At 47.6% G+C, this 26579-nt stretch overlaps 1 protein-coding gene across 8 annotated transcripts in view; it reads right to left on the reverse strand.

The window, feature by feature from the left end:
• The window catches only part of LOC138759110 (caskin-2-like), a 314437-nt gene that overhangs the window by 44899 nt on the left and 242959 nt on the right, over positions 1–26579 (reverse strand). For 6 of the 8 annotated variants that reach the window (XM_069929034.1, XM_069929039.1, XM_069929036.1 and 3 more), the window contains 6 exons: positions 22985–23093; positions 22348–22442; positions 17430–17547; positions 11329–11538; positions 6084–6202; positions 5031–5115 (listed from right to left, as the gene is read on the reverse strand). In XM_069929034.1, the coding sequence (XP_069785135.1) occupies positions 5031–5115; positions 6084–6202; positions 11329–11538; positions 17430–17547; positions 22348–22442; positions 22985–23093 (736 nt within the window). The remainder of the gene's footprint in view (positions 1–5030; positions 5116–6083; positions 6203–11328; positions 11539–17429; positions 17548–22347; positions 22443–22984; positions 23094–26579) is intronic. The other 2 variants (XM_069929038.1, XM_069929037.1) reach the window with 2 other exon arrangements.

Genomic DNA, 26579 nt, shown 5'->3' on the forward strand with positions numbered 1-26579 from the left:
CAATTATCGTATCATGGCTACAGGATAGGCTTCAATTACTGTACCATGGCATAGGATAGGATTTGATTACCATGTCATGGCTATAGGATAAGCTTCAATTACCGTATCATGGCATAGGATATACTTCAATTACCATATCATGGCATATAAGACCCACTTTTTTCCTAAAAACTGTCTCAAAAATATCCCGTGTTTTAAAAGCAAAGTTGAATTTAGCAGGATCCCCCGCTCTCTGCTTGGTATTGACGCCAGGCCTATATCAGGGAGGGAGGGATCACCCGCTGTCGTATCAGGGAGGGAGGGATCCCCCGCTCTCTGCCCTCTATTTTCATCAGGCCCCTGAGTAAGGGAGGGAGGAATTCCCCGCACTCTACTTGTTATTGCTATCAGGCCCCTGTGTAAGGGAGGGAATGATCCCCTGCTGTCTGCCAGGCCCATATCATGCAGGGAGGGATCCCCCACTCTCTGTCTGGTATTGCTATCAGGCCCCTGTGTAGAGGAGGAATCCCCCACTGTCTGCCCAGTATTGACGCCAGGTCCGTATCAGAGAGGGTTGGATTCCCCACTGTCGTATCAGGGAGGGAGGGATCCCCCTCTGTCTGCTCAGTTTTGCCGCCAGACCCTGGTATCAGGGAGGGAGGGATCTCCCACTCTCTGCCCAGTATTGACGCCAGGCCCGTTTAAGAGAGGGTTGGATTCCCCACTGTCGTATCAGGGAGGGATGGATCCCCCGCTCTCCACCCAGTATTGCCGCCAGGGCCTGGTATCAGGGAGGGAGGGTTCTCCCGCTGTCTGCCCAGTATTGATGCCAGGCCCGTATCAGGGAGAGAGGGATCCCCTCCTGTTGTATCAGGCAGGGAGGGATGCCCCGCTGTCCACCCAGTATTGCTGCCAGGCCCTGGTTTCAGGGAGGGAGGGATTTCCTGCTCTCTGCCCAGTATTGACGCCAGGCCCATATCAGGGAGGGAGAGATCCCCCGGTCCACCCAGTATTGCTGCCAGGCCCTGGTATCAGGGAGGGAGGGATCTCCCACTGTTTGCCCAGTATTGACGCCAGGCCTGTATCAGGGAGGGAGGGATCCCCAGTGGTGTGGCACATGCCTGGGGCACTATTTGAAGGCCCACTGCGGCGCTCCCGCCACTATCCTGGACATAAAAGGAACACACATCTTGTTTCTTCCATGCCCCTTCCTCGTCCTGGCATTTGCTCATAATTATACAATACCAAATACAACATGGTGGCCACCAAGGCCCGGTCTCGCGAGACCTTCTTACTCATTAATACACAAAATATTTTTTCTTAATATTCCCTGCTGAACCGGGGGTGGGGGTTCTTATATTCCCATTGGTCTTGCATGGTGTCATATACGGTAATTTGATCCCATTATATCAGTTCCAACTGGTGCGAATCCACAGCACACTATTGTCCAAGACATGTCACTCAGAGCAGTCACGAAGAGTACAGGATTACAGTTATAGAGTGGCAGGCATAGAGTGGCAAGATGCCAATTAGCGAATTTAGTAATTATAATTAATCTTTGTTGTGTATGTATGGGGAGCTTAAACTTGGAATAATTGGGAGCTTCACTTTTTTTCTAAGCCATGCTGAGAGGAGAGTAGCTTAACTTTGTATCTAATTGATGTTGTACCTGCCATAAGACGTAGGAGCAGGAAGAGGCTATTCAACCCATTGTGTCTACCCCGCCATTTCATCATGAGCTGATCCATTTTCTCAATCAGCCCCACTGCCTGGCCTTCTCCCCAAAACCTTTGAGGCCCTGACTAATCAAGAGCATATCAATCTTAAACAGACCCAATGACCTGGCCTCCAAATGGTCTGAGGCAATAAATTCCACAGATTTACCACCCCCTGGCTGAAGAAATTCCTCCACATTTCACTTCTAAGCCGCACTCTTCCATCCTGAAGTTGTGCCCTCTTGTCGAAGACTTTCCCATTATGGGATTCAACCGTTCTACATCTACTCTGTCCACACCTTTCAACATTCAAATTATTTCATAGAGATCCCCCTCATTCTCCTACATTCCAACTAATATAGGCCACAGCTGTCAAACGCTCTTTACATGATAACTCTCTCATTCATGGAACCATCACAGTGAACCTCCCCTAAACTGCTCTGGGACAGTGTGATTGGACAAAGACTGCAGGTTTTACTCCATATCTCGCCCCTGATGGTCCTATGTTGAGATGTTTTGAGGTTTGACTGTATTTCTACGTGCTTTGCCTAGGCTGGGAGTGCAGTACGACGGTGTAGAAGGAGTAAAAGCATGCAGCACCTGTGGAAAAGAAATGTTTCAGGTCTGCAGTCCGTCAACAGAACTGGGAAAGATACCAAAATAAGCAAGTTTTCAATCTCAGATAAGGTGATAGAAAGGGGTGATATTGCTTGGTCCCTTAGTCATTGCTTCTCTCTCCTTTAAATCTATGGCTTCGAGTTCTAGAATCATCTACCCTGTGGAAAAGGCTGTGAGCATTTATTTTATCCATGCCTCTGCATAATGCCACCCCTCACCCTTTGTACACTTGAGGGAATAAATATCGAGTCTGTCCAACCTCTCCCTATAATTTAAGTACTTTGGACCTGGAACATCCTGATGAATCTCTTTTGCACCTCTTCCAACTTATTGGACAAGCAGAAGCAAATAGGATACTTACCTGGTATCACGAGGCCCCAACTTTTGTCTTCAACACCCCACCCAGTGAAAACAAGTGCATCATAAGCCTTCTTCACCACCCTGACCACACAAGTCAGCACTTTCACAGAACTAACCACTGTACCCCTGAATCTCTCCTCTCTACCACCCTCTCCAGGCTCTATCATTCACTGTGCAAGGCCTGCTTTCTGACTTCACAAAGTGCAGCGATCACATTGGTCAGAATTAAATTCCATTTGCCACCTCCTTGGCCACCTTCCCAACTGATCTAGTCATCTGCAAATTTACTCATCACGTTAACTACTTTGTCATTGCTGGTTGGATGATTACGCCAACATTGGTTCGTTGTCCTTTTCACTGCCGTGTTGCACATTACACCTACAGGTAACAGCCCTGAAAGAATCTGGTGATCAACTGAGTGCAATCTCATGGTGTATAACCATAGTCTACAAGTACCTTACAACCTGGGGTTGACACACAATGAAGTTCTGATCTGGGGAGCCATACCCTCCCCTCGCAGCCTCTGCAATGACACTACATCTTCCCATCAGCTCCTCCCATCGATGGATCCGCCTGGATGCTCATCCAGAGTTTAGAGAGTATGAACTGCTCAGCACTCCCCACATTATTGGGAAGAGCTGTTGTCCTTTATGTTCACCTTCACTTCCAATCGAGTGTTTTGCCAGTGGACTTTCTTCTTGGAGAGAGTGGCTGGACTCAAGATAGTGGGGCCTGCACAGCTAGTGGAGATGTTCTCAAGACATTTAAGAAGCAGCTAGACAATATTTTGATTGCCAAGGCATAGGAGCTGCAGGCCTAATCCAGAAAATGGGATCAGTGTAGACCAGTGCAAGATGGTGCAATGAGATGTAGAACGAGGAAAAGATAAGGCAGAATGATGGAAGGAGAAAGCAGGAGGCAAAGAGAAGAGGGACAAGAGGGGAGGAGGTGAGGGGTGGGAAGGAAAGGAGAAGAAAGGGATTGGAAGGGAAGAGAGGCATAGAGGGTGGAGATATTTTCCCTGGGTCAGAGTATTAATTACAAGAGGACTTTTGTTTAAGGTGAGGAACGTTTAGGGGAGATGACTGGGTTAAGTTCTTGTTTATGAAGAAACACAGAGAGTGGTGGGTGCCTGGAATGCATTGCCAGGGTTGGTGGTCAAGCCTGGTAAAACACAGACATTCAAAAGACTCTCAGACAAGTACATGGATGCAAGAAAAACAGAAGGTTATGGGTGTGAGGAAGGGAAGGTTTTGAATGGTGAGTTGGCACAACATCAAAGGCCAAAGGGCCTGCACTGGGCTTTTCTCTATGGAGTGATGAAGGAAGAGAGATGCCTACAAGACTCTGAGGGGCTTACATTGGGTGGAGAGGCAGCACCTTTCTCGTGGGGGTGACCATAGCAAATACCAGAGGGTACAGTTCAAGGTGAGTGGAGGAAAGTTTAGGGATGGAGCCAGAGGCAGGTTTTTTGACTCAGTGAGCGGTGAGTGCCTGGGGTTGGCGATGGAATCTGATAAAATTGGGATATTCACAAGACTCTTGGATATGCACAAAAAAACAGAAGGTTATGGGAAAAATTAGCCTGATGTGCAGGAGGTTTCGAGAGGTCAGCATAACGTGCTGTTCTGTAGTGTTTCATAAGCGATTCACTGGAAACCCCTACAACAATGCTGACCTCACCCCACCCCCATGGTTTTTCTCACCAATTGTCACCTTCTGCCTCTCACCTCTGGGCCCCTCCTCCAGCTTCTTTCCCAGGTGAGAACTCAGTCTGACCCAGGTCAAGTATTCTTTGAGCCAGTGACAGCAAAAATTTGTACCAAGATTCCACATTTACATCTCCATTCTGGAGATCCTAACATCCCTATGCAGCACATATTCCTCTTGGACGCCTCCTTTTGTGTGTGACTGTGCATGGCAATATGTGCATGACAGAATGTGAGAGACTCTTAGTGGGTGTGAGTGTCTGTGTGTGCATGTGAATGTGAGAGTGTGTGTACGAGTGTGTGTGTGAGAGCGTGTCTGTGTATGAGGGAGTGGGTGTGTGACAGAAGGTGTATGTGTGTGCTTGGGAGACAGAGCGCGAGAGAGTGGATGTGTGATCGCACACATGCAAACCTGCCATTTTCTGTGGATTTTTGTGTACCTCTTGAGTTAGCAATCAATGCCATCCCCAAAGCTGGAAGTTTCTTCCCCATTACCATCCAGTCCTCAAACCCACATCCCCCGTCCCAGCAAATGGGCAGCTTCTGTAATACCCCTTCGAGGAGCTTCACCCACAGGAGCACCTTGCTGGTGTATCTATGGCATGGCATGGTGCAGACACAGGCAGGGATGACCCAGATTGGCTCTTACCTGCAGACGGGTCGATCTGTTGGCCAGGAGTTTCTGTACTGACGCAGACCACCTGAGGTGTCTGATCCACACCAGGGGACACTGCCTGCCACAGAACAAGAGCAAGTTCATGGGGATTCATCAGGTCAGTTTGTTGGTGTCAGTCCCAAACTGCAAAGTACTCATCCCTATGTCCAGCTCCAACCCTGACTGTGCCTAAGACCCTTGGATCTGGTGTCATTTCCCCAGCTCACCATGAGTTCAGCATGGAACTGGGGAAGAGGATGGGAGGGATGGAGGATAGGAGGAGAGGTACAGAAGCCGAGGGGAGGGTGAGCGGGGAGAGGCAGGGAGGACAAAGTGAGGAGGGGGAGAGAGGCAAGGAGGGAGTGAGTGGGGGAGGCAGAGGAGTGGGGGAGGGAAGGGGAGTGGAGATGACATGGGAGGGAAAGGAACTAGCAGAGGTAGGAAGAGATGCATGGGAGAGTATCGAGGGGCAGGGAGAATCTTCTGCAGTGACAGAATTGAATAATTACTCCCGTTTAACCCTTAATCAGAGATAGAGTGGGTAACAGAGAAGGTGGGAACTACACAGAATCTGGTGACCAGATGGCAATGCATGGGACCAACAGCAAGTTGAAGGGGTTGCAGAGGCAATGACCCCAAAATGCCTCACATTCCGCACCCACTCCTAACATTTTCCCCTCACATTCTTTCATCAGAAAGCGATCTAATCTATAAAAGATAATTTAGACATACAGCAGAGTTACGGCCCATTTCGGCCCATGAGCCCATGACATTCAATCGCACACAATTAACCTCCATCCCCGGTATGTTTCAGACAGTGATAGGAAACTGGAGCCCCCAGAGAAAACCCATGCGGACACGGGGATGGCATACAAACTCCTTACAGACAGCATGGGATTCGAGCTCCGGTCCCAACCACTAGCACAGTAAACAGCGTCGCACTAACCACTCTGTGCCACCCCTATGCTAACCGTACTGGCTTAATGTGGGTGTGCAGGGTCCAGTTCCTTATTCTAGTGCTTCACTGATGGGCAAAGTGCCTCATACCTTGTCGTTCTCCAAGCCATTGCTGGTGGCCTGTGTGCCGCCACTCTCCATGCTTTGCCCACTGCCAGCACTGCGAATGCTCCCCACACTCCCTGTACTGCCAACACTCCTCCTGTCACCTGCAAGTACATGGATACAGAATGTTGAGGGTTGTTTGCTTCCCCTCTGCACTCAGACTGGAACAAAGATCTGAAGCAACACTGTCATCGATCCACACTGCCAACAGTTAAATCTCCAGGCCACCGCATCAAGTGGTGGGGAGTGCTCCTAGATGCTGGTTTTCAGATTAGGAGTTAATCTGATGGACTTTCTCTTGGTCACAGTTTTACAGCAAGAAAAAATGTGCTTCAGCTCAACAGTCTGTGTGTATACCTGGGCTGCACCCATTTGTCTCCAAACCTTTCATATCCACAAACATGTCTGATGTCTTTTAAGTGTTACACTGGCCCCAAATCTTCTACTTCCTCTGGAAACTCGTTCCACACACCCACCATCCACTGTGTGACCATGGTCACACTTGGGTCAACTCCCACTTGGGTCAAATCTATGCCCTCTCAGTTCCTACCCTAGGGATGAAACTGTAGCCATTCACCTTAGTAAAGTAAGGCAACACAGCTGGGGCTGCTGTGGACGTAAGTGAGCAGGGAACGATAACAGAGTCCTGGTGTGGACCAGGCAGATCAGGAAACAGTGGCACAGTACTGGTGTGGACCTCAGCAAGCAGGGAGTGATAACAGAATGCTGGTGTTGAACTGGGAGAGCAGTAAATGGTGACACAGCACTGAGGAGAAAAGGGAACGGAGATAAACTGCTGAGTGTAGACCTGGGAGAGCAGGGGTTGATAACAGAGTGCTGGTGTGGATCTGGGAGAGCAGGGAGCGGTGACAACACTGATGTGGATCTGGGAGAGCGGGGAGTGGTGACACTGCCCTGATCTGGATCTGGGAGAGCAGGGAGTGGTGGCACGGCACTGATGTGGATCTGGGAGAGAAGGGAACAGTGACATTGCACTGATCTGGACTGGGAGAGCAGGGAGCGGTGACAACACTGCTTTAGATCTGGGAGAGCAGGGAACGGTGACACTGCACTGATGTGGATCTGGGAGAGCGGGGAGTGGTGACACTGCCCTGATCTGGATCTGGGAGAGCAGGGAGTGGTGGCACGGCACTGATGTGGATCTGGGAGAGAAGGGAACAGTGACATTGCACTGATCTGGACTGGGAGAGCAGGGAGCGGTGACAACACTGCTTTAGATCTGGGAGAGCAGGGAACGGTGACACTGCACTGATGTGGATCTGGGAGAGCAGGGAGTGGTGACACTGCCCTGATCTGGATCTGGGAGAGCAGGGAGTGGTGGCACGGGACTGATGTGGATCTGGGAGAGAAGGGAACAGTGACATTGCACTGATCTGGACTGGGAGAGCAGGGAGCAGTGACAACACTGATCTTGATCTGGGAGAGCAGTGAGAGGTGACACTGCATTGATGTGGATCTGGGAGAGCAGGGAGTGGTGACTGCACTGCTCATCCAGGTTTTCATGCTGGTGGCTCTGTACAGGCCTTAAATAATCTGTCAAAAGATCCAATAGTGCTTGGGAGCGACTCTGTGAGAGCATCATGACCCAACAGAAAGGTGACCATGACAGCAGACCAGTGAGAGACTCCGCCAATGAAGAACCCATGCTGACTGCAGGCAGTCCATGTTTTGTGATCAAGGGATTCACACATGCTGTGAGCTGCTGGAGACTGGTGCATAGGAGGGTTCCTGATGCTGTGTCATCACTCCCTTCTCTCCCAGAAGGGTTCCTCTGGCGATGAAGGCTCCCTGAGCTTTGGATCTGGAGCTGGGATTCCCAAAGGATTGAACGGGAGTCTATTTGGCTGCAGAGGCTGTGGGAATGGTGGAGGCGAATCCACGGACACTCATTTACCTGAAGGGATTCTCTTTGACATCGTTTCTAATCAAGCACCTATCAAACTCTGCTTTAAATCCACCAACAACTTGGTCTCCACCGGCGTCTGTGGCAATGAATTCCAGAGATTTACCACCCTCTGGCTATAGAAACTTCTTATATCTGTTCCAAAGGGACCTTCTAAATCTGTGCCCTCTGGCTGGAAGCATCAATCTTTTCTCTCTGCCTTTCCTAAAAATTAATAATGGGTGGACATAAATGGGAAACAGTGGTTTCAATGGAAGGTTGACTTGACTTACTTTTGAAGTGTAATTGAGATCAACAGATAGCCGCTTTCAGGTGGAATCGCCTGGAAAATGTGGCTCTGGAGCAGCTGCAGGTGTCTGCGAAGGGACGTTCAGGTGGCAATGCTGAAGGAGGTGTTCTACCACCTGAAAGGTCTGAGGCGGGGAGAGGGGCCGCAGAGCAAATACCGGCTCCTGAGTCCGGGCAAGGGCAGCTGTCTGACAGCTCGTCTCCTCGCTGCCTGATATTTTGCCTCCCCGCTGCCTGACAGCCCCCCGACGCGGGACTGCAGGGTTGGGGCGACCAGCGGGGGACTACGGGGATGGGGCGACAGGTGCGGGACTGCAGGGCTGGAGCAGCTGGCGGGGGACTACAGAGCTGGAGCAGGTCCAGCCCCGTAGTCCCCTGCCGGCCGCTCCAGGCCCATAGTCCTGCGCCAGGGGGCTGTCAGGCATTGAAGAGGGGGCTGTCAGGCAGCAGGGAGTTGGGTCGCCAGCTGAGTGCCTTCAGCCTGCACGTAGGCACCTGAAAGCTGCTAGCAGCTTTGCCTGGTGCTGCTTTCAGGTGCAACGGGGGGATTCTTGGAGCAGGATATTATACCTACAGGAGAAAGGTTAGGTATGTAAACCTCCTGGCCGGGTTCTCCACTTTCAGGTGGTCACCAGACAGCCGCATAGAAGTACAATAGGCGGCTTTATAGTCGGGTATTGTGGCCACCTGAAAGTGGCTAGAGGTTTAGGATGGAGTATTTAGAAGCAGATTAAGCCAATTCAGTTTCAAGGTACTGATCTGGATTCAGGGATTAGGGAACAAAAGGAAGAGTGTGAATTGTGCATCCTAAACACTGAGTAGCCAGAACTGCTGGGGGAAAGTTATGTCCACAGTTGTTCAGGTGAATGGAGGGTTGCCATGGGAGGAGGGATAGGTAGGACAGAAAGTTGAGTGGATCCAGCTATCTACAGCTGGAGCAAAGGGTGCATGGTCTGTGCCTTCCCCTACCACAGACAAGAAGAATTAATTGGTTTACATGTTCATCGTTTGATAAAGACAACCTCCAACCAGATGGTGTATGGGCATCGTTGAAGAACCAGGCTTTCTCAACAACAATCCCTTTCCTTGATTTGTTCGAGAGACCTAACACCACCATCGAGGAGGGCAAAAGCGAGGGCTGATGCCTTTCCATCACTGACCAAGGATTGCCTGTCACTTGCCCGTCTGAATGCAGCTTCAACAGCTCGCAAGTAGCTCAAAGGACTTTACCCAAACAGCCTGGGTCCAAGGAGACCTCTCCACCCGGGACCCTCCTTCTACAGTGCTGCAAATCCGACATCTCTTACTGCTCTACAACCCTGCAACTTCATCAGGAGACTCTTACAAAGAACCTGTGCAGGGTCATTGAATCATATGGCTGGGAGTTAGGCTCGGCTCTTTGTCTCACATGCCCATATTGAACATCCTTGCACTTGCTCTAACTCCACTTTGTTTATAATTCTCCCCACGTTGCTCTGAACTTCCCCCAAGGTCCAACCATTCACCCCCACAATCGGAGGAATCAATGGACCTGTCAGTCCTGCGATTATGGTTATGGGGGTGGGGGGGTTGGGGGTAGCAGAGCACCCAGAGGAAACCACAGCTTTCACAAGATAGCAGTAAGATTGAAAGAGTACAGAGAAGATTTACTAGGATGTTGCTGGACCTTGAGGAATTGAGTTACAGGGAAAGATTAAATAGTTTAGGCCAGTGGTCCTCAACCTTTTTCTTTCCACATACCTCTTTAAGTAATCCCTATGCCATAGGTGCTCTGTGATTAGTAAAGGATTGTTAAAGGTGGGATGTGGTTGGAAAGAAAAAGTTTGAAAACCACTGTTTTACTTGTACCTAATTGACTCGTCATGTGCACGGTTTCATAACTCCAAAGGAGTTGTCAATGACAATTTTTCTCAAGCAATATATTTCAGTAATAATTGGGTCTACAGCAATGGTTCTCAACCTTCTCTTCCCACTCACATCCCACCTTAAGCAATCCCTTACTAATCACAGAGCACCGATAGCATCAGGATTACTTAAAGTGGTATGTGAGTGGAATAAAAAAAGGTTGAGAACCACTGGGTTAGGACTTTATTCCTTGGAGCATAGAAGAATGAGGGGAGATTTGATAGAGGTTTACAAAATTATGAGGGGTATAGACAGAGTAAATGCAAGTAGGCTCTTTCCACCTAGATTAGGAGAGATAAATACGAGAGGACATGGCTTTAGGATGAAAGGGGTAAGATTTAGGGGAAACTTCTTCACTGAGAGTGTGGTGGGAGTGTGGAATGAGCTGCCATCTGATGTGGTAAATGTGGGCTCACTCAAGTTTTAAGAATAAACTGGATAGATATGGATGGGAGAGGTCTGGAGGTCAAGTCAGTGAGACTAGCAGTATGATGTTTTCAACACAGACGAGAAGGGTCGAATGGCCGATTTTCTGTGCTGTAGTCTTCTATGGTTCTATGGAGAGCGTGCAAGCTCCACACAAAATGCAAGGCTGGGATTAAGCCTGGTTTGCCAGAGTTGAGGCAGCAGCTCTCATCCAAAAGGATGTTTTTAAGAAGTTCCTGGTTTTCTTTCTGCGATGAATAGAATTGTTCCAGTCAGTGAGAGAGGGAGTGAGGAAGAGAGTCGGCATATTCTACTGTACGGCTCAATGGCCAGAGCTTGCAGTGAGAATGAGCATCTGATTAGTGCAGTGGTGGGAGCAATATTATTTCCTCTGGTGTAGAGATACAGATCAATGACAGATGACTTTAATATTATGTCCAAGCAGTAACTTCAGGAAACACTTCGCAAATTACAGAGATAGGGATGAAAAATACCAAACTTTCTCCGCAGGATGTCGTTGGTGTCAATTGGAAAATGAAATTAATAGGTTGTGAAGCAGGAGAGTTAAGGAGTATAGAACTAAACCGGAGGAGATTGCAGATGCTGGAATCTGAAGACAATCTGCTGGAAGAAATGAGCAGATCAACTGCGAGGAAAAGGATAGCTGAATAATGCAGACCATGTTACCTTCATGCACCTTGCTGTTCTCTGTGCTGTGATTGGTTATGGTGAAGCCTCGGTAGTTGAACATGCGATGGGCAGGCAGCGTCTGCGAGTGCTTCTGCTGGTAGTGGTGGTGTGTTTCGTCTGCCTGCGAGCTGATCAAGCTGCTTTGGTGTGTCTTGGGGAAGGCTTGGCAGTGATGGGGGGGCACTGAGGCATGTCGAGTCAGGGTGCCTGGGGGGCAAAGACACAACAGGCAGCCCAATCAGACCTTTACAGTTCCAAAGGGTTCCCCCTGCCAATTACCACCTCCTGGGCATGGTTGAACTGGGATTTGATCTGTGGATACCGTCCCTCAGCAAAGTACTGGAGTCGTGGAGAAAGACAGCATGGAAACAGGTCCTTCTGCTGTCCTTCAAACAGCCATCAAACCCCCCTTTCTCCGCACATTGCCCTCAACTCCAATCATCCCATTCTAACACACACATTTCACGACTTACCTGTGGACGATGGACTGAACCAATTTATGTCCCCTTACAATGAATTCACTGATCAATTGCAGCAATTTCTGCTTCAAACTAGTTAAAAGGCAACCAGCATCAAATCAAAAGTGAAATGGAAGAATATTTGACAATGGAGGGCATCACAACGGAGTTGATCCTGCCTGCGTAGATACTACAGAGGAGTACCGATGCATACAGTACAGACAATTCTAGAACATTACAGCAGTACAGCACAGCAGAAGCACTTCAACCTTCAATGTGCTGACCCATATATTCCTTAAAAAATGTACTATTCCCTCCCTATCCCATAACCTATTTTTCTTCCATCCATGTGCCTTGCTCCCAATGTTTCAGATTCCACCATAATCCCTGGCAATGCATTCCAGACACTCACATCTCTCGACGTAAAAAACATCCCCTTGATAACCAGTATAGGGAGAATCCTGGGAATTATAGACCGTTGAGTTTTATGTCTGTGGTGTGAGAAGAATCTTATGGATAGGATTTGGAGAAGTCCAGTCTACTCAAGGATAGTCAACATGAATGGAAGGTCATGCCTCATGAGTCTAATTGAGTTTTGTGAGGAGGTAACAAAAGAAATTGATGAGGGTAGGGTTGTAGATGTGGTCTACATGGATTTTAGCAAGGCATTTGACAAGGTTCCTCATGAGAGAATCAACCAGAAAGTCATGAGGCACCGGATCAGTGACCCTTGACTGTGTAGATCTAAAATTGTCTTGAAGAAAGAAAGCAGAAAGTAGTAGTGGAAAGTAAGTGTTCTACATTGTCAGTATGGGACCCCTAGACTTTGTGATTTTTATAAATGACCTGGATGAAGATGGGTCAGTACGTTTTCAGATGACACAAAGGGTGGAGGAGTTGTGGTTGGAGCTGAAGGTTGTTGAAGGTTACAAGAGGATATAGACAAGGATACAGAGTTGGGCGGAAAACTGGCAAATGGGTTTCAATCTGGATAAGTGTGAGTTGATGCATTTTGGATGGACAAACCAGAAGGCTGAGTACAGGGTTAATGATCAGCTACTTAAAAATGTGGATGAACAGAGGAACCTTGGGGTTCGAATTCATACATCCCTCGAGGTCACCGCACAAGTGGATAGGATAGTTAAGAAGGCCTGTGGGATGCTGGGCTTTATTAATAGGGGTCTACAAATCTCTGATGATACCACACAAGAGTATTGTGTTCAGTTCTGGCCACCTCATTATAGGAAGTATATGGAAGCTATGGTCAGGGTACAGAGGAGATTTACCAGGATGTTGCCTGGATTGGGAAACAAGACTTATGAGGCAAAGTTCAGGCCCTTTAGGGCCTGTACTGTGGTGTATTTTTCTATGTTCCATGATGTCTGCCCTAAACATCCCTCCCTTCACTTCATCTGGTGTTTACTCTTCTTGTCCTGGGTAACAGGTACTGGCCGTCCACCTTATCTATGCCTCTCAGAATCTTGTAGACCTTGATCAAGTCTCCTCTCATCCTTCTACGCTCCAAAGAGGAAAGTCCCAGCTCTGCTAACTTCGCCTCATGAGTCTTGTTTCCCAATCCAGGCAACATCCTAGTAAATCTTTTCTGCCCCCTCTCCATAGCTACCACATCCTTCCTATAATGAGGTGACCAGGACTGAATACAATACTCTTAAGTGTGGTCTCACCAGAGATTTGTAGAATTGCAACATGACCACTCTGCCCCCCTATTAATGAAGCCCAGCATTGCATAGGTCTTCTGAACTCTCCTATCAACCTGTGTGGCAACCTTGAGTGATGCAAAGAATGGCAAATGTACAGCTGCTTGTTGTCACAGACTCATACAGCATTGGCAACAGGCCCAATTTGTCCATGCTTACTAAAATGACCACCCTAACGAGTTCCAGCTGCCAGCCACCTGTCAGCTCTGTCCACTGCAATAGTTACTGGAGTTACTTGGGAGGTTTCTTAATTAACTTAGAGATACAAGATTCAAACAATAGAGGAGACTTTACTTACTGATGCCTTCCATCATCTCAGGAACTGTTTACACACTCTCATACACATACGCCCCACAGTGGGGCTCTACAGTTATTACAGTGAGAAGGGTGTATTCTTACACGGTTAGAAAATAGTTCATATTAACCTGACTATATAACATCCATCCTTCTCAAGATAAAGAAAAATTTAGTGTTTTTATCACTTTCCTTCCAGTGCAACAGTTCTTATCATTATCGCACTGGTAGCAGTATGTTGCTTCGCCATCTTGTGGATTTGGCTGTGACCGTTGGGCTCTGTGTTGCTGGTCCACATGTAAGTGGTGTAGCTTGATGTGCTTCACCTGACAACTGCTGTGTTGATGTTTTGGTTTTAGTGGTTGTGGCCTCTTCACTTGAGGCCAGGCTTTGTTGCAGGCTTTGCTGGTATTAAAGCTTGTCGGCTGGACGTGAATTCTGTTCCTCCTCAGCTGATTCCCAAAGTCTGTCTCGACAATGTATAATCTTGGTGTCTCAGCTTCTCTGATGACCTTTGCTGGGGTCCATGTTTTCAACATTGGTCTCTTGAATATGCACATGCTGCCCTCTGAAGGGTTCTGGCAACTTTTGTACATGTTTGTTATAATGCTGGCATCCTTCTTTTTGTGTGTCAGCCAGCCAGTCTTCTTCTGGTTTCCTCCTGGTCTTCTGGAGGGTGTATTTTGCTTGGCAGAGTTGTTTTATATCTCCTGCCATTTAGAAGTTCTGCCATGTCAGCCCTTCGATGTGTTGCTCATAATGACAGAGAGCTAGGTCTGGGTCTTCTTTTGTTTCGTGACACTTTCACAGTTTGCACTTCAATGGACCCATGACCTTTGAGGTAGTTTGGGGATGATGTAGTGATAACAAACCCATACTCTGCAGCCAGCTTTTTGAATTCTTGTGACGTGAACTGTGTTCCATTGTCACATATTACTTGCTCGATTATTAATTGTTCAGCAAGGAGCGCTCTCATTTCTGACATGATAGTTGACACTCTCAGGTCTTTCACCCTTTAGACGAATGGAAACTTAGAGTAAAACAGGCTACTATTAAATACCTCTCTTGATTCTTGGTGAACAAGTCTGCTCCCATTGTGTGCCATGGCCTAGCACATACTTCAGTGGAAATCATTTCCTCTTTTTGTTGTGTGTTTCTGTTAATGCTTCTGGATATCTTCTTCATTTGGATCTCATAATTGACGGAGATCAACTGCAACTCCCAGTAGTTATCCAGACTTAGAATTGCTGGTTCATTTGCATCTACCATGTAGAATGTACAGAGGATGTTCTCTCCTTTATGGCAGCCATTGATCTTAGCTCTCCTTAGTTGCTTGATCATAGATCTACCACAGGCCGTTAATGTGACATTTGCTGTTTCCAATGCACAATATTTCGGATACCCGTTTATTCTGTTCTCTGGGAATATCTGGCAGTTGAGTCCGAGTGGATGTTGCTTTGTGATCTATATCCGGCTTCACCTTTAGGTACAATATCGTAGGTTTGTGCTGGATTGTCCTCTGTATTTGGATCCTTGTGTTCAACTCACTTCCTTCTTTCATCTCACCCGTCATCTCATGAAGGGGTATGGATTCTACGTCCAGTATCTGGATGTCGGAGTCCTCATTGTTGTTTCCTTTTATGTGGTGGATCTTCTCCTTGTCTTTTCTCTTCACTGATATTATGGTTTTCTTCGAACGAGACTTGCACATCTTCGCCCAGTGGTTTGCTTTACCACATTCAGATGTTGCTGGAGAGGCTGCAGAGGAGATTTACTAGGATGATTCCTGGAATGCAGGGGCTGGAGTATGGGGAGCGTTTGACAACTCTTGGGTTGTACTCATTGGAGTATAGGAGAGTGAGGGGGGGATCTCATAGAGACATTTCAAATATTGAAAGGTTTTGACAGAGTGAACTTGGATAAGATGTTTCCCTTGATGGGGGAGTCGAGGACAAGGAGTCATAGTCTTAAAATTAGAAGTTATCCAATCAAAAGAGAGAGGAGGAAGAACTTCTATAGTCAGAGGGTCGTGAATCTGTGGAACTTACTGCCGCACAAAGCAGTGGAAATGGATAAGTATCTCATTATTAAGGGTATCAAGGGATATGAGGAAAAGGCTGGAAATTGGAACTAGGTGTAAGTTTAGTTTTAGCTTAGTGCATAGTCATGGAACAGACCCGATGGGCCTAGTGGCCTGCTTCTGTCCCTTTACCTTGTGATCTTGTGATATGGGGGGCATTTGCTTCGGTCATTGAAAGGGTGTTGTCTGCCGCACTTCCTGCAGGTCTTGGTGGGGTTTGCACTTTTCTGATTGTGTTCTTTATAGCATCAACCAATAATGTATCACAGTACATTAAGGCTTCTTAAATAACTTAGAGGAGCAAGATTCAAATAACAGAGATTTTACTCACTGATCTCAGAAAACTGTTCACACACACACATATACATACACCCACAGTTACTACAGTGAGAAGGGTGTATTCTGACACAGTTACAAAATAGTTAACATTAACCTGACTATATAACAGTGGGGATCTCCCAGTGGCCACCCATTTCAAATACCCACCCCATTTCCCTGCTGACATGTCTGTCTATGGTCAGATGCACTGCCAGACTGAGACCACCTGCTTATTGAAGGAAGAGCATCTCATCGTCTGTCAGGATGGCATTCTCTCTCTCTCTGGAAAACCTCTCCTTCTACTCTTCTTGAAACCACTTCCTCTCCCTCTCTAGGATACTTCTCACCCATTCTCTCTGGGACAACTATCCTCTGTCACTGGGGCACCTTCTCTCTCATTGCAGCACCCTTCCTTCTCTCTCTATTGACATCTCCCCATCTCTCTCTGAGACATCTCCCCCTGTTTCTCTCACAAATTCTCACCTTTTCTCTTATCATATCTAAATAACACCAAGTCCCCACCAGGATTGGACCCATGTTATACAGTGACAGATCAGACCACACCGGTACTGTTCCCATGTTATACAGTGACAGATGCATCTCCACCTATACTATTCCAGTGTTACACAGAGACAAACACGTCCACACTAGTACTGTTTCCATGTTATAAGCTGACAGATGCATCCCCAATAGCACTGTTCCTGTATTAAACAATGACAGAACCGTCCCCACCAGTACTGTACCCCAGTGCTACACAGTGACAGACCCGTCCCCACCAGTACTGTACCCCAGTGCTACACAGTGACAGACCCGTCCCCATCAGTACTGTACCCCAGTGCTACACAGTGACAGACCCGTCCCCACCAGTACTGTACCCCAGTGTTAAACAGTGACAGACCCGTCCCCATCAGTACTGTACCCCAGTGCTACACAGTGACAGACCCACCCCCACCAGTTCTGTACCCCAGTGTTACACAGTGACAAACCAGTCTCCACCAGTACTGTATCTATGTTATACAGTGACAGACCCATCCCTACCAGTAGTGTTATTGTGTTATACAGTGATAGACGGTCCCCACCAGTAGTGATCCCATGTTATACAGTGACAGACCTGCCACCACCAGTATTGTTCCTGTTTTATACAGTGATAGACACGTCCCCACCAGTACTGTTCTTGTATTATACAGCAATAGACTCATCTCCTTCAGCACGGTTTACTTGTGCACTCACCTGTTCGCCTGCTGATCACCTCAACTATAGATGGGGGGAAATAGCCAATGCGGTCCGTCCCCTTCTGGCTGTCGTGGATGTGTCCCTTCCAGCGGCCATCTGCATGTTGTTCCAGAACCTGCCAGAGGGAGACAGTGTCTCAATCCGATACCAGTACCGTACCCCAGTGTTATAGTGACACACCCGTCCCCACCAGTATTGTCCTCAGTGTTTTACAATGACAGACCCATCCCACCTGTACTGTACTCAGTGGTACAGTGACAGACCCACCCGCACCAGTACATACCCCAGTGTTAGTGACAGACCCATCCCCACCAGCACTGTACTCAATGGTACAGTGACAGACCCATCCCCACCAGTACATACCCCAGTGTTAGTGACAGACCCATCCCCACCAGCACTGCACTCAGTGGATAAGTGACAGACCCATCCCCACCAGTACGTACCCCAGTGTTAGTGACAGACCCATCCCCACCAGCACTGTACTCAGTGGTACAGTGACAGATCCATCCCCACCAGTACGTACCCCAGTGTTAGAGACAGACCCATCCCCACCAATATGTACCCCAGTGTTAGAGACAGACCCATCCCCACCAGCACTGTACTCAGTGGTACAATGACAGACCCACCCCCACCAGTACGTAGCCCAGTGTTAGAGACAGACCCATCCCCTCCAGTACTGTACTCAGTGGTACAGTGACAGACCCATCCCCACCAGTACGTACCCCAATGTTAGTGACAGACCCATCCCCACCAGCACTGTATTCAGTGGTACAGTGACAGACCTATCCCCACCAGCACTGTACTCAGTGGTACAGTGACAGACCCATCCCCACCAATATGTACCCCAGTGTTAGTGACAGACCCATCCCCACCAGCACTGTACTCAGTGGTACAGTAACAGATCTATCCCCACCAGCACTGAACTCAGTGGTACAGTGACAGTCCCATCTCCACCAGACTGTACCCCAGTGTTACTTTAAGGCGGCATTGATCAATGCACTGCACATGAGGTTACTTAACAAGATCAGTGCCCCTAGCATAACAGGAAACATGTGTAAGGTATTGGTTGTTGGCAGGAAGCTGGGAGTCAGAATACCAAAATCTTATTCTGATTGGCAGCCAGTTACTGGTGGTGTTCCACAGGGGTCAGTGTTGGGACTACTTCTTTTTCTGTGGTATATTAATGATTTGGATTATGGAATGAATAGTTTTGTGGCCAAGTTTACAGATGATATGGAGGTAGGTGGAGGAGCAGGTAGTGTTGAGGAAACACGGTAGCTGAAGGTCTCAGACAGATTATGAGAAGTAGCAAATGAAATATAATGCAATCATCGGGTAGATTATTTTTAAATGGAGAGAAAATTGAAAATTCCCAGATAAACTTGCAGGTGAAGAAGGCAAATGTAATGCTGGCATTAATTTCAGGAAGGATTGAAGATAGGAGCAGGGATATGATGTTGAGGTTTCATTGTGAACATTTTGGTTCCTCATTCAAGAAAAGATGTGCTGATGTTGGAGAGGGTTTAAAGGAGGGATGATTCCAGGAATGAAAGGGTTATCATATGAGAAACATTGGACAGCTCTTGGCCTGTACTTATTGGAATTTAGGAGAACGAGTGGGGGATCTCATTGAAACATTTCAAATGTTATAAGGCACCATAGAGTAGATGTAGAAAGGTTGTTCCCCACTGTGGGAGAGTCCACGAGAAGAGGGCACAACTTCAGGATTGAAAGGTGAGACCAATGATGCGGAGGAATTTCTTCAGTCAGAGGTTGGTGAATCTGTGGGATTTGTTGCCACAGATGGTTGTAGAGGCCAGGTCATTGGGCGCATTTAAGGCACAGATTGACAGGTTCCTGATTAGCCAAGGCATCAAAGGTTACAGTGAGATGGCCAGGGGATTGATTGAGAAAATAGATCAGCTCATGATTAAAAGGTGGGGCAAAATTGGTGGGGTGAATAGCCTTTTTCTGTTCTTCTGTTTTATGATCTTGTACAATGACAGACCCATCCCCACTAGTACTGTACCCCAGTATTATACAGTGACAGACCCATCCCCCACCAGTACTGTACTCCAGTATTATACAGTGACAGACATGCCCCACCAGTATTGTATCCAGTGTTATACCAGTGACAGACGAGCCCCATCATTACTGAGCCCCATCATTACTCTGCCCCAGTTTTATAGCAATACTGTACCCAGTTTGATACAGTGACAGACATGCCCCACCAGTACTGAATCCAGTGTTATACAGTGACGGAACCGTCCCCACCAGTTTTGTACCCTGGAGTTATAGTGACAGATCCATCCCCACCAGTACTGTACCCCAGTGTTACACAGTGACAGACATGCCCCACCAGTAATGTACCCAGTGTTATACAGTGACAGATGCACACTGGGGGACAGTGTTATACTAGTACTGTACCCAGTGCGATGCAGTGACAGACACATCCCCAACAGTACTGTACTGCAGTACTATACATTGACAAGACACATGCCCACCAGTTTTTTACCGCTGTGTGATACAGTGACAGACATGCCCCAGCAGTAATGTACCCAATGTAATACAGTGATAGACATGTCCCACCTTTACTGTACCCCAGTGTTACAGTGACAGACCTGCCCCCTCCAGTACTGTATCCCAGTATTATATAATGACGGACATGCCCCCACCAATACTGTACCCCAGTATTATACAGTTACAGATCCTTCCCCACCAGTACTGTACTCAGGTGTTATTGAGTGACAGACCCATCCACACCAGTACTGTATCCAAGTGTTACAATTGCAGACCTGTCCCATCATTACTGCACCCATGTTGATTCCTCAGATTCAGATTTATTGTCAGAGTACATACATGACATCACATACAATCCTGAGATTCCTTACCTGTGGTTGAAGCAAAATTACCACTATTGACAGTGCAAAAATAGTGTACATAATGTACACGTGAACAAATGAAGAGATGTAAACAGATAACAAATGTGAACAAACTGACTGTGAAATACAGTGGGAATTTAAAAAATCACTAAAGTGCCCAAGTGCGAGTCCTTAAACGAGTCCCTGATTGAATTTGTTGTTGAGGGAGGGGTCTGACGGTGGACGAGAGCAGCTGTTCCTGAACCTGGTGGTGTGAGTCTTGTGCCTCTTTCCTGATGGCAGCAGTGAGATCAGAGCGTGTACTGGGTGGTGTGGATCCTTGATGACTGCTGCTGCCCTCCAACAGCAGCGTTCCCCCTAGATCAGTGGTTCCCAACCTTTTTCTTTCCACTCATATCCCACTTTAAGTAATCCCTATACCATCAGTGCTCCGTGATTAGTAAGGGATTGCTTAAGGTGGGATGTGAGTGGAAAGAAAAAGGTTGAGAACCACTGATCTAAATGATCTCGATAGTTGGGAGGGTATTGCCTGTGATGTCCTGGGCTGTGTCCACTACCTTTTGGAAGGGTTTATGCCCATGATGCACAGACCATGAAGCAGCCAGTCAGCACATTTTTCACCACACATCTGTAGAAATTTGCCAAAGTTTCTAATGTCATACCAAACCTCCACAAAGTCTTGAGGAAGTAGAGGTGCCGACGCGTTTTCTTCATGATGCCAGTGTGTTGGGTCCAGGAAATATCCTCTGAGATAGTGACTCACAAGGACCTAAATGTACTCATCCTCTCCACTTCCGATCCCCCAATGATCACTGGATTATAAACCTCTGGTTTCCCTTTCCTGAAGTCAATAATCAGGTCCTTAGTTTTGTTATACAGTGACTTCATCACCAACATCGAAGTACTCGAGCTGGCAGAGTCCGCAAGCATCGAATCCATGCTGCTGAAGACCCAACTGCGCTGGGCGGGTCACGTCTCCAGAATGGAGGACCATCGCCTTCCCAAGATCGTGTTCTATGGCGAGCTCTCCACTGGCCACCGAGACAGTGGTGCACCAAAGAAGAGGTACAAGGACTGCTTAAAGAAATCTCTTGGTGCCTGCCACATTGACCACCGCCAGTGGGCTGATCTCGCCTCCAACCGTGCATCTTGGCACCTCACAGTTGGGCGGGCAGCAAGCTCCTTTGAAGAAGACCGCAGAGCCCACCTCACTGAGAAAAGACAAAGGAGGAAAACCCAAAACCCAACCCCAACCCACCAATTTTCCCTTGCAACCGCTGCAACCGTGCCTGCCTGTCCCGCATCGGACTTGTCAGTCACCAACGAGCCTGCAGCAGACGTGGACATACCCCTCCATAAATCTTCGTCCGCGAAGCCAAGCCAAAGAAGAAGTTTTAATGACACTGAGTGCAAAGTGGTTGGTGCGCCATTCAGCTAAGTGTTCAATCTCCATCGTGTACGCTGAATCATCTTCTTTATTCACCCACCATCGTTGCATTATCAGCAAATTTGTGATGGTGTCATTGTCGAACCGAGCTACACAGACGTAGATGTAAAGTGAGTAGAGCAGGGGGCTGAGAACACAGCCCTGTGGTGCTCCCGTACTGATGGAGATTGTGGAGCAGATGCTCTTACCAATCCTCACTGATTGTGGTCTGGAGGTGAAGAAATCCAGGATCCAATTACACAGTAAGGTGTTGAGATCCAGGTGTATACATCAGAGACCTGTTATCATCATGGATAATAAGGGAGCTCAGTATTCCCTGTAATAAAGACAGAGAGGTGCTATCCAAAGAATGCAGGTGGGAGATCCTGTTATTCTCTGGGGAACTGTTGTGATGTTTCATACACAAAGGGCAGGTTTCTGTCTGTGCAGGTTACAACTTGGCAGTTGCACAAGCTCCTTTGATGCTTAGCAGGATTGGGATGGCTTAACAACCAGCAGCTGCGCCCATGGGTGGATGAGTTTCGCAAAACAAGTCGGTTCATGAACAACCAATCTAATGCTGTTCGTGTGCTGCCAGGGCACTCACCGTGATAACATCACCTGCCCTGACATTAAGCGAGGTGAGATCATGAATGTTCCAACAATCCTTCAGGGCTCGGACCTGCAGAACTCCAGCGGCCTCTGTTGGGAAAAGAAATTTCACACCGTGAGAGGCGATGGGAGAGCGTGAAACACTCACCACCCTGCCGATACCCATCAGCCCGAGGATGGTTCTGTCCGAACAACACCCACCATCCCAGGGACAGATCTATCCTGACACCCACAATGCTGGGGAAGATTTTTCCTGACACCCACCAGCCTGGGGATGGGTGTGTCTGACTGACATCCACCACTCTTTGGATGCCCGTGTCCTGACTGACACCCAGCACCCTGGGGATGAGTATGTCTGTTTAGTTTCACGTGATCATTTTGTGATCTTCCACAGGAGGTAAATGAAGTTCCCATTTCTCCTTCCCAACACCACACATTCCTAATATGTCAGAGGTGCTCACTCTACAGAACAGCCCAACATCCTGTACCTTAACATACACAGCTGACAGTGCAGAGCTGTCCCCCAATATTCCCACAGCACAACCCAAAAGCTCCATCATGAATGTTCCTTTTCCTTCTCCCCAGTGTGTGTGCCTGACATACCCATAAAGCTTGAACCCTTCCCTCTTTACCTCTCAGGAGGTGCTTGATCTCTTTGCTTGCCTGCGAGGTGGTGAATTGATTGACGATGTCCAAGGCTGTCTGGTTGTAGGTGTTCCTGATGTTGACGTCAATACCTGCCTGCACATGGGTCGGGGTGTGGAAGCCAAGATGACTGATGAGTTAGAGCTCTTGCCCCAATACTCCCCCCGCCCCCACCCCCCCCCCCCCATCTCCCTTACCACTGCCTCTCATTCCACTGTGGTGACACACTGGGCTTCATGCCAATTCTTTCCAGTCAGAGATCCAAATGGAAGAGCACAACATGAAATGTGGGGGGCGGGGGGTGGTGGTTGAGGACTGTTTGAATGTAGGACTGTGCCAACTGATAGATCTGTTCACCTGTCAGTCACACACACAACACACACACACACACACACACACACACACACACACACACACACACACACACGGCTGGTTGGCTGACTTGAGGGGGGAGGGGAGCATCACTGCAAGACCACACTGAGGTGGTTCAGCAATCCTCTTGTATCTTGTAGAGGCCAAACCGACACTTCTACTTTCTTAGGATATTTGGCATGTCATTCAAGACTCTGTCAAACTTCTACAGGTACAATATGGGACGTATACAGGCTGGTTTCGACTACCAAGGCCACAGACGGTAGCAAACAAAGCCAGGTCCACTCAAGAAGGCAGCCGACCCCACCACCCCGGTCACAACCTTTTCTCACTGCTCCCTTCGGGCAGAGGGTACGGAAGCCTAAAGACCAGTGCCTCTAGGTTCAAGAAGAGATTCTGTCCCACAGTTATCAGGCCCTGGAACTTCCCCGAGTTACAACGATCTTAAACTGCTCCAACACCACAAGAGGTCTCTGCACTTCTATAAGTCACTTCTTTTTTGCACCAAGACTGCTGTGACTGTTTATCCATTTAAATCTTTATATTTAGGATTTATTTTAATTCATTTATTTTATTTTTACCTGTTGAGCTGCACAGGTAAGAATTTTGGTGCACATGTACATTTTCCACACAGACAGCAGCTGAGGTCGGGATAGATTCCAGGTGTCCAACCCTGCCGACCCTGTGAATATGTCAGGGGCTGCATGACCTGCCCAGTGACTGGATGGTGCTGATGAGCTTCTTGTCATGGTACAACATAGAAAAGCACAGAAATTCTACCTAGCTGCAGTCAAACATGTACTTGGTAAAAATAAATAATAAAATATTAAACAATTGATATGGTAACAATGGAGATTCACTGGATTCAGGGGTGAGAGAGGTGTCCAAACCTTGGCGACCTCCTCCATCATTCTCGATACCCCTCTTGTGGGGGCCACTCCAGCTCCTCATGGGGCAATTCCAGCATCCCCCCCCGCTGAGTGCTATTCTGGACATACAAGGTATCTGTTTCTTCAATGACTGGTCATCCTCCTTTCTCGTCCTATCGTTTGCTCTCAATTATACAATACCAAATACAACATGGTGGCCACCATGTTTGGTGAGCCCCGGCACCTAAAGATTTAGCACTGCACCCCTGCTATTTGGGAGTCCATAGATAACTGCAGGTGCAGTGATTGCTTCCTTCCTATTTCTGATTCCATCCACACTGACTTACATGAATACTCCCTCTACAGTGTAACCCCTTTCTACACCCATGATACTATCCCTAACCAGTAATGCTACCACCTCCATCCTCTTTTACCCTTTTATCCCTTTCAAAACACCTAAACCCCAGTACCTGCATCAGCTAATCTGTCCTGTCAGCACAGGAAGCAATCCTGAGATTATGCCCTTGAGGTCCTGCTTTTCAGCTTCCTTATATTCCCTCTTCAGGACCTCATCTCTACTCCTATCTCTGTCATTAGTACTAATGTGGACCACAATAATATTTGGCTGCTCACCCTCCTACTTGAGAATGCTGTGGACTCGATCAGAGACGTCCCTGACTCTGGCACCTAGGAGGCAACATACCATCGTGGAGTCTTGATCTTGTTCACAGAACCTCCAATCTGTTCACCTAACTACTGAAACCCCAATCACTATCGCTCTCCGCCTCTCTCCTCTTCTCTTCTCTCTCCCCTTCTCTTCTTAGCCAATGACTTTTGCCAAAGACCTGACCACTATAGGTTGTTCCCTCCAACAATATCCAAAATGTATATTTATCATTGAGAGGAATGGCCACAGGTGTGCTCTGCACAATCTGCCTATTTCCCTTCCCTTTCCTACCTGCCTCCTCACTTTTAGGGATGACTGTCTTCCGATAGCTCCCCCCTAAATGATTCGGTTCCCTAACTCAGTCTCTATAGAGTTGCAGTTGGATGCACCTCTTCCAGGTGTAGTCATCATGGCCAATTGTGGTGTCCCAGATTTCCCACATCTGCTGATCCAGTTGACATCTTATGGAAGAAATTTTACAAAGATTGGCACTGTCACCCTGTGAACAAAAATTCATACTGCAGCTCTGACATTGACACTAACACAGTTGGCAAACAGTCCATTTTAATACAGGATCTATTCTGCGAGATATTATTTAGAACAGTTGTCAAGGGTGCTAGCAGTGGTTGTTGACACCCTCTCCTTCAGTGATTACCGACACCCTCTCCTTCGTATTAGACAAAGCTAAGATTTTAATACAAAAATGATAGTGAAGGTCATGATGTAGTTTTCGACGGGTTTATTCCATGATGTAATCTTATTTTCTGTAACAGTTTGTCTCTCTCTCTATAAATACGTGCTTGTAGAAGTACATTTCGGAATTAGCAAGCAGTGGAAACTACTGCCTACTCTACAAAATACATAATGAAAAATAAAATCTGTGAAACGATATCGAATTCTTTGAATCAGTTAATTTTGTTGCCACATCTCCACTACCTGATCTTATCTTACCTGTAAGAAGCACGTACTCAGACATGCTGACCAGTGGCCGAGTCTCGCTTTGCTTCTTTGTTAAACTCACCTGAGGCAAAGCACCTGTCCCAATACTCTCCAGTCGCCGAGAACTCCCTCTGCCTCTCTCCAAAACTGCTCCCCCCCCCCCCGCACCCCCACCAACCAAAGCAAAAGTCCTGACACCTTCCAGTGGCAGAGTCCTCACTCTGCTTCTTTGTTACACTCATGGGAGGCAGGAGCAGAATTGGGCCATTTGGCCCATCAAATATGCTCTGCCATTTGAATCATGACTGATGTACTTTTCCTCTCAATTCCATTCTCCTTCCTTCTCCCCATAACGTTTGACTCCCTTTACAAATCAAGAACCTTTCTGCTTGAAATCTACTGAATGATGTCCTCCACAACTGTCTGTGACAACAAATCCCATTGATTCACCACCCTCTGGCTGAACAAACATCTCTGACCTAAAAGGATGTCTTATTATTTTGAGGCTGTGCCTTCTGGTCCAAGACACTCCCACCACGAGAAACATCTTCTCCACATTTACCACTCTATTCAGCCCTTCTAATATTTGTTAGATTTCAATGAGATGCCCCTCATCCTTCTGTTCACGTTGTTAGAGATGGAGAAGACCCATGGATGGGATGGCAGGATCTCATGTGACACGCTTCCCTTGAGGGGTCCCAGGAGTGAAGATCCAACATCAAGTAGTGAACCTGG

The sequence above is a fragment of the Narcine bancroftii genome, chromosome 3, assembly GCF_036971445.1.
Source record: "Narcine bancroftii isolate sNarBan1 chromosome 3, sNarBan1.hap1, whole genome shotgun sequence".
NCBI classification, from domain to species: domain Eukaryota; kingdom Metazoa; phylum Chordata; class Chondrichthyes; order Torpediniformes; family Narcinidae; genus Narcine; species Narcine bancroftii.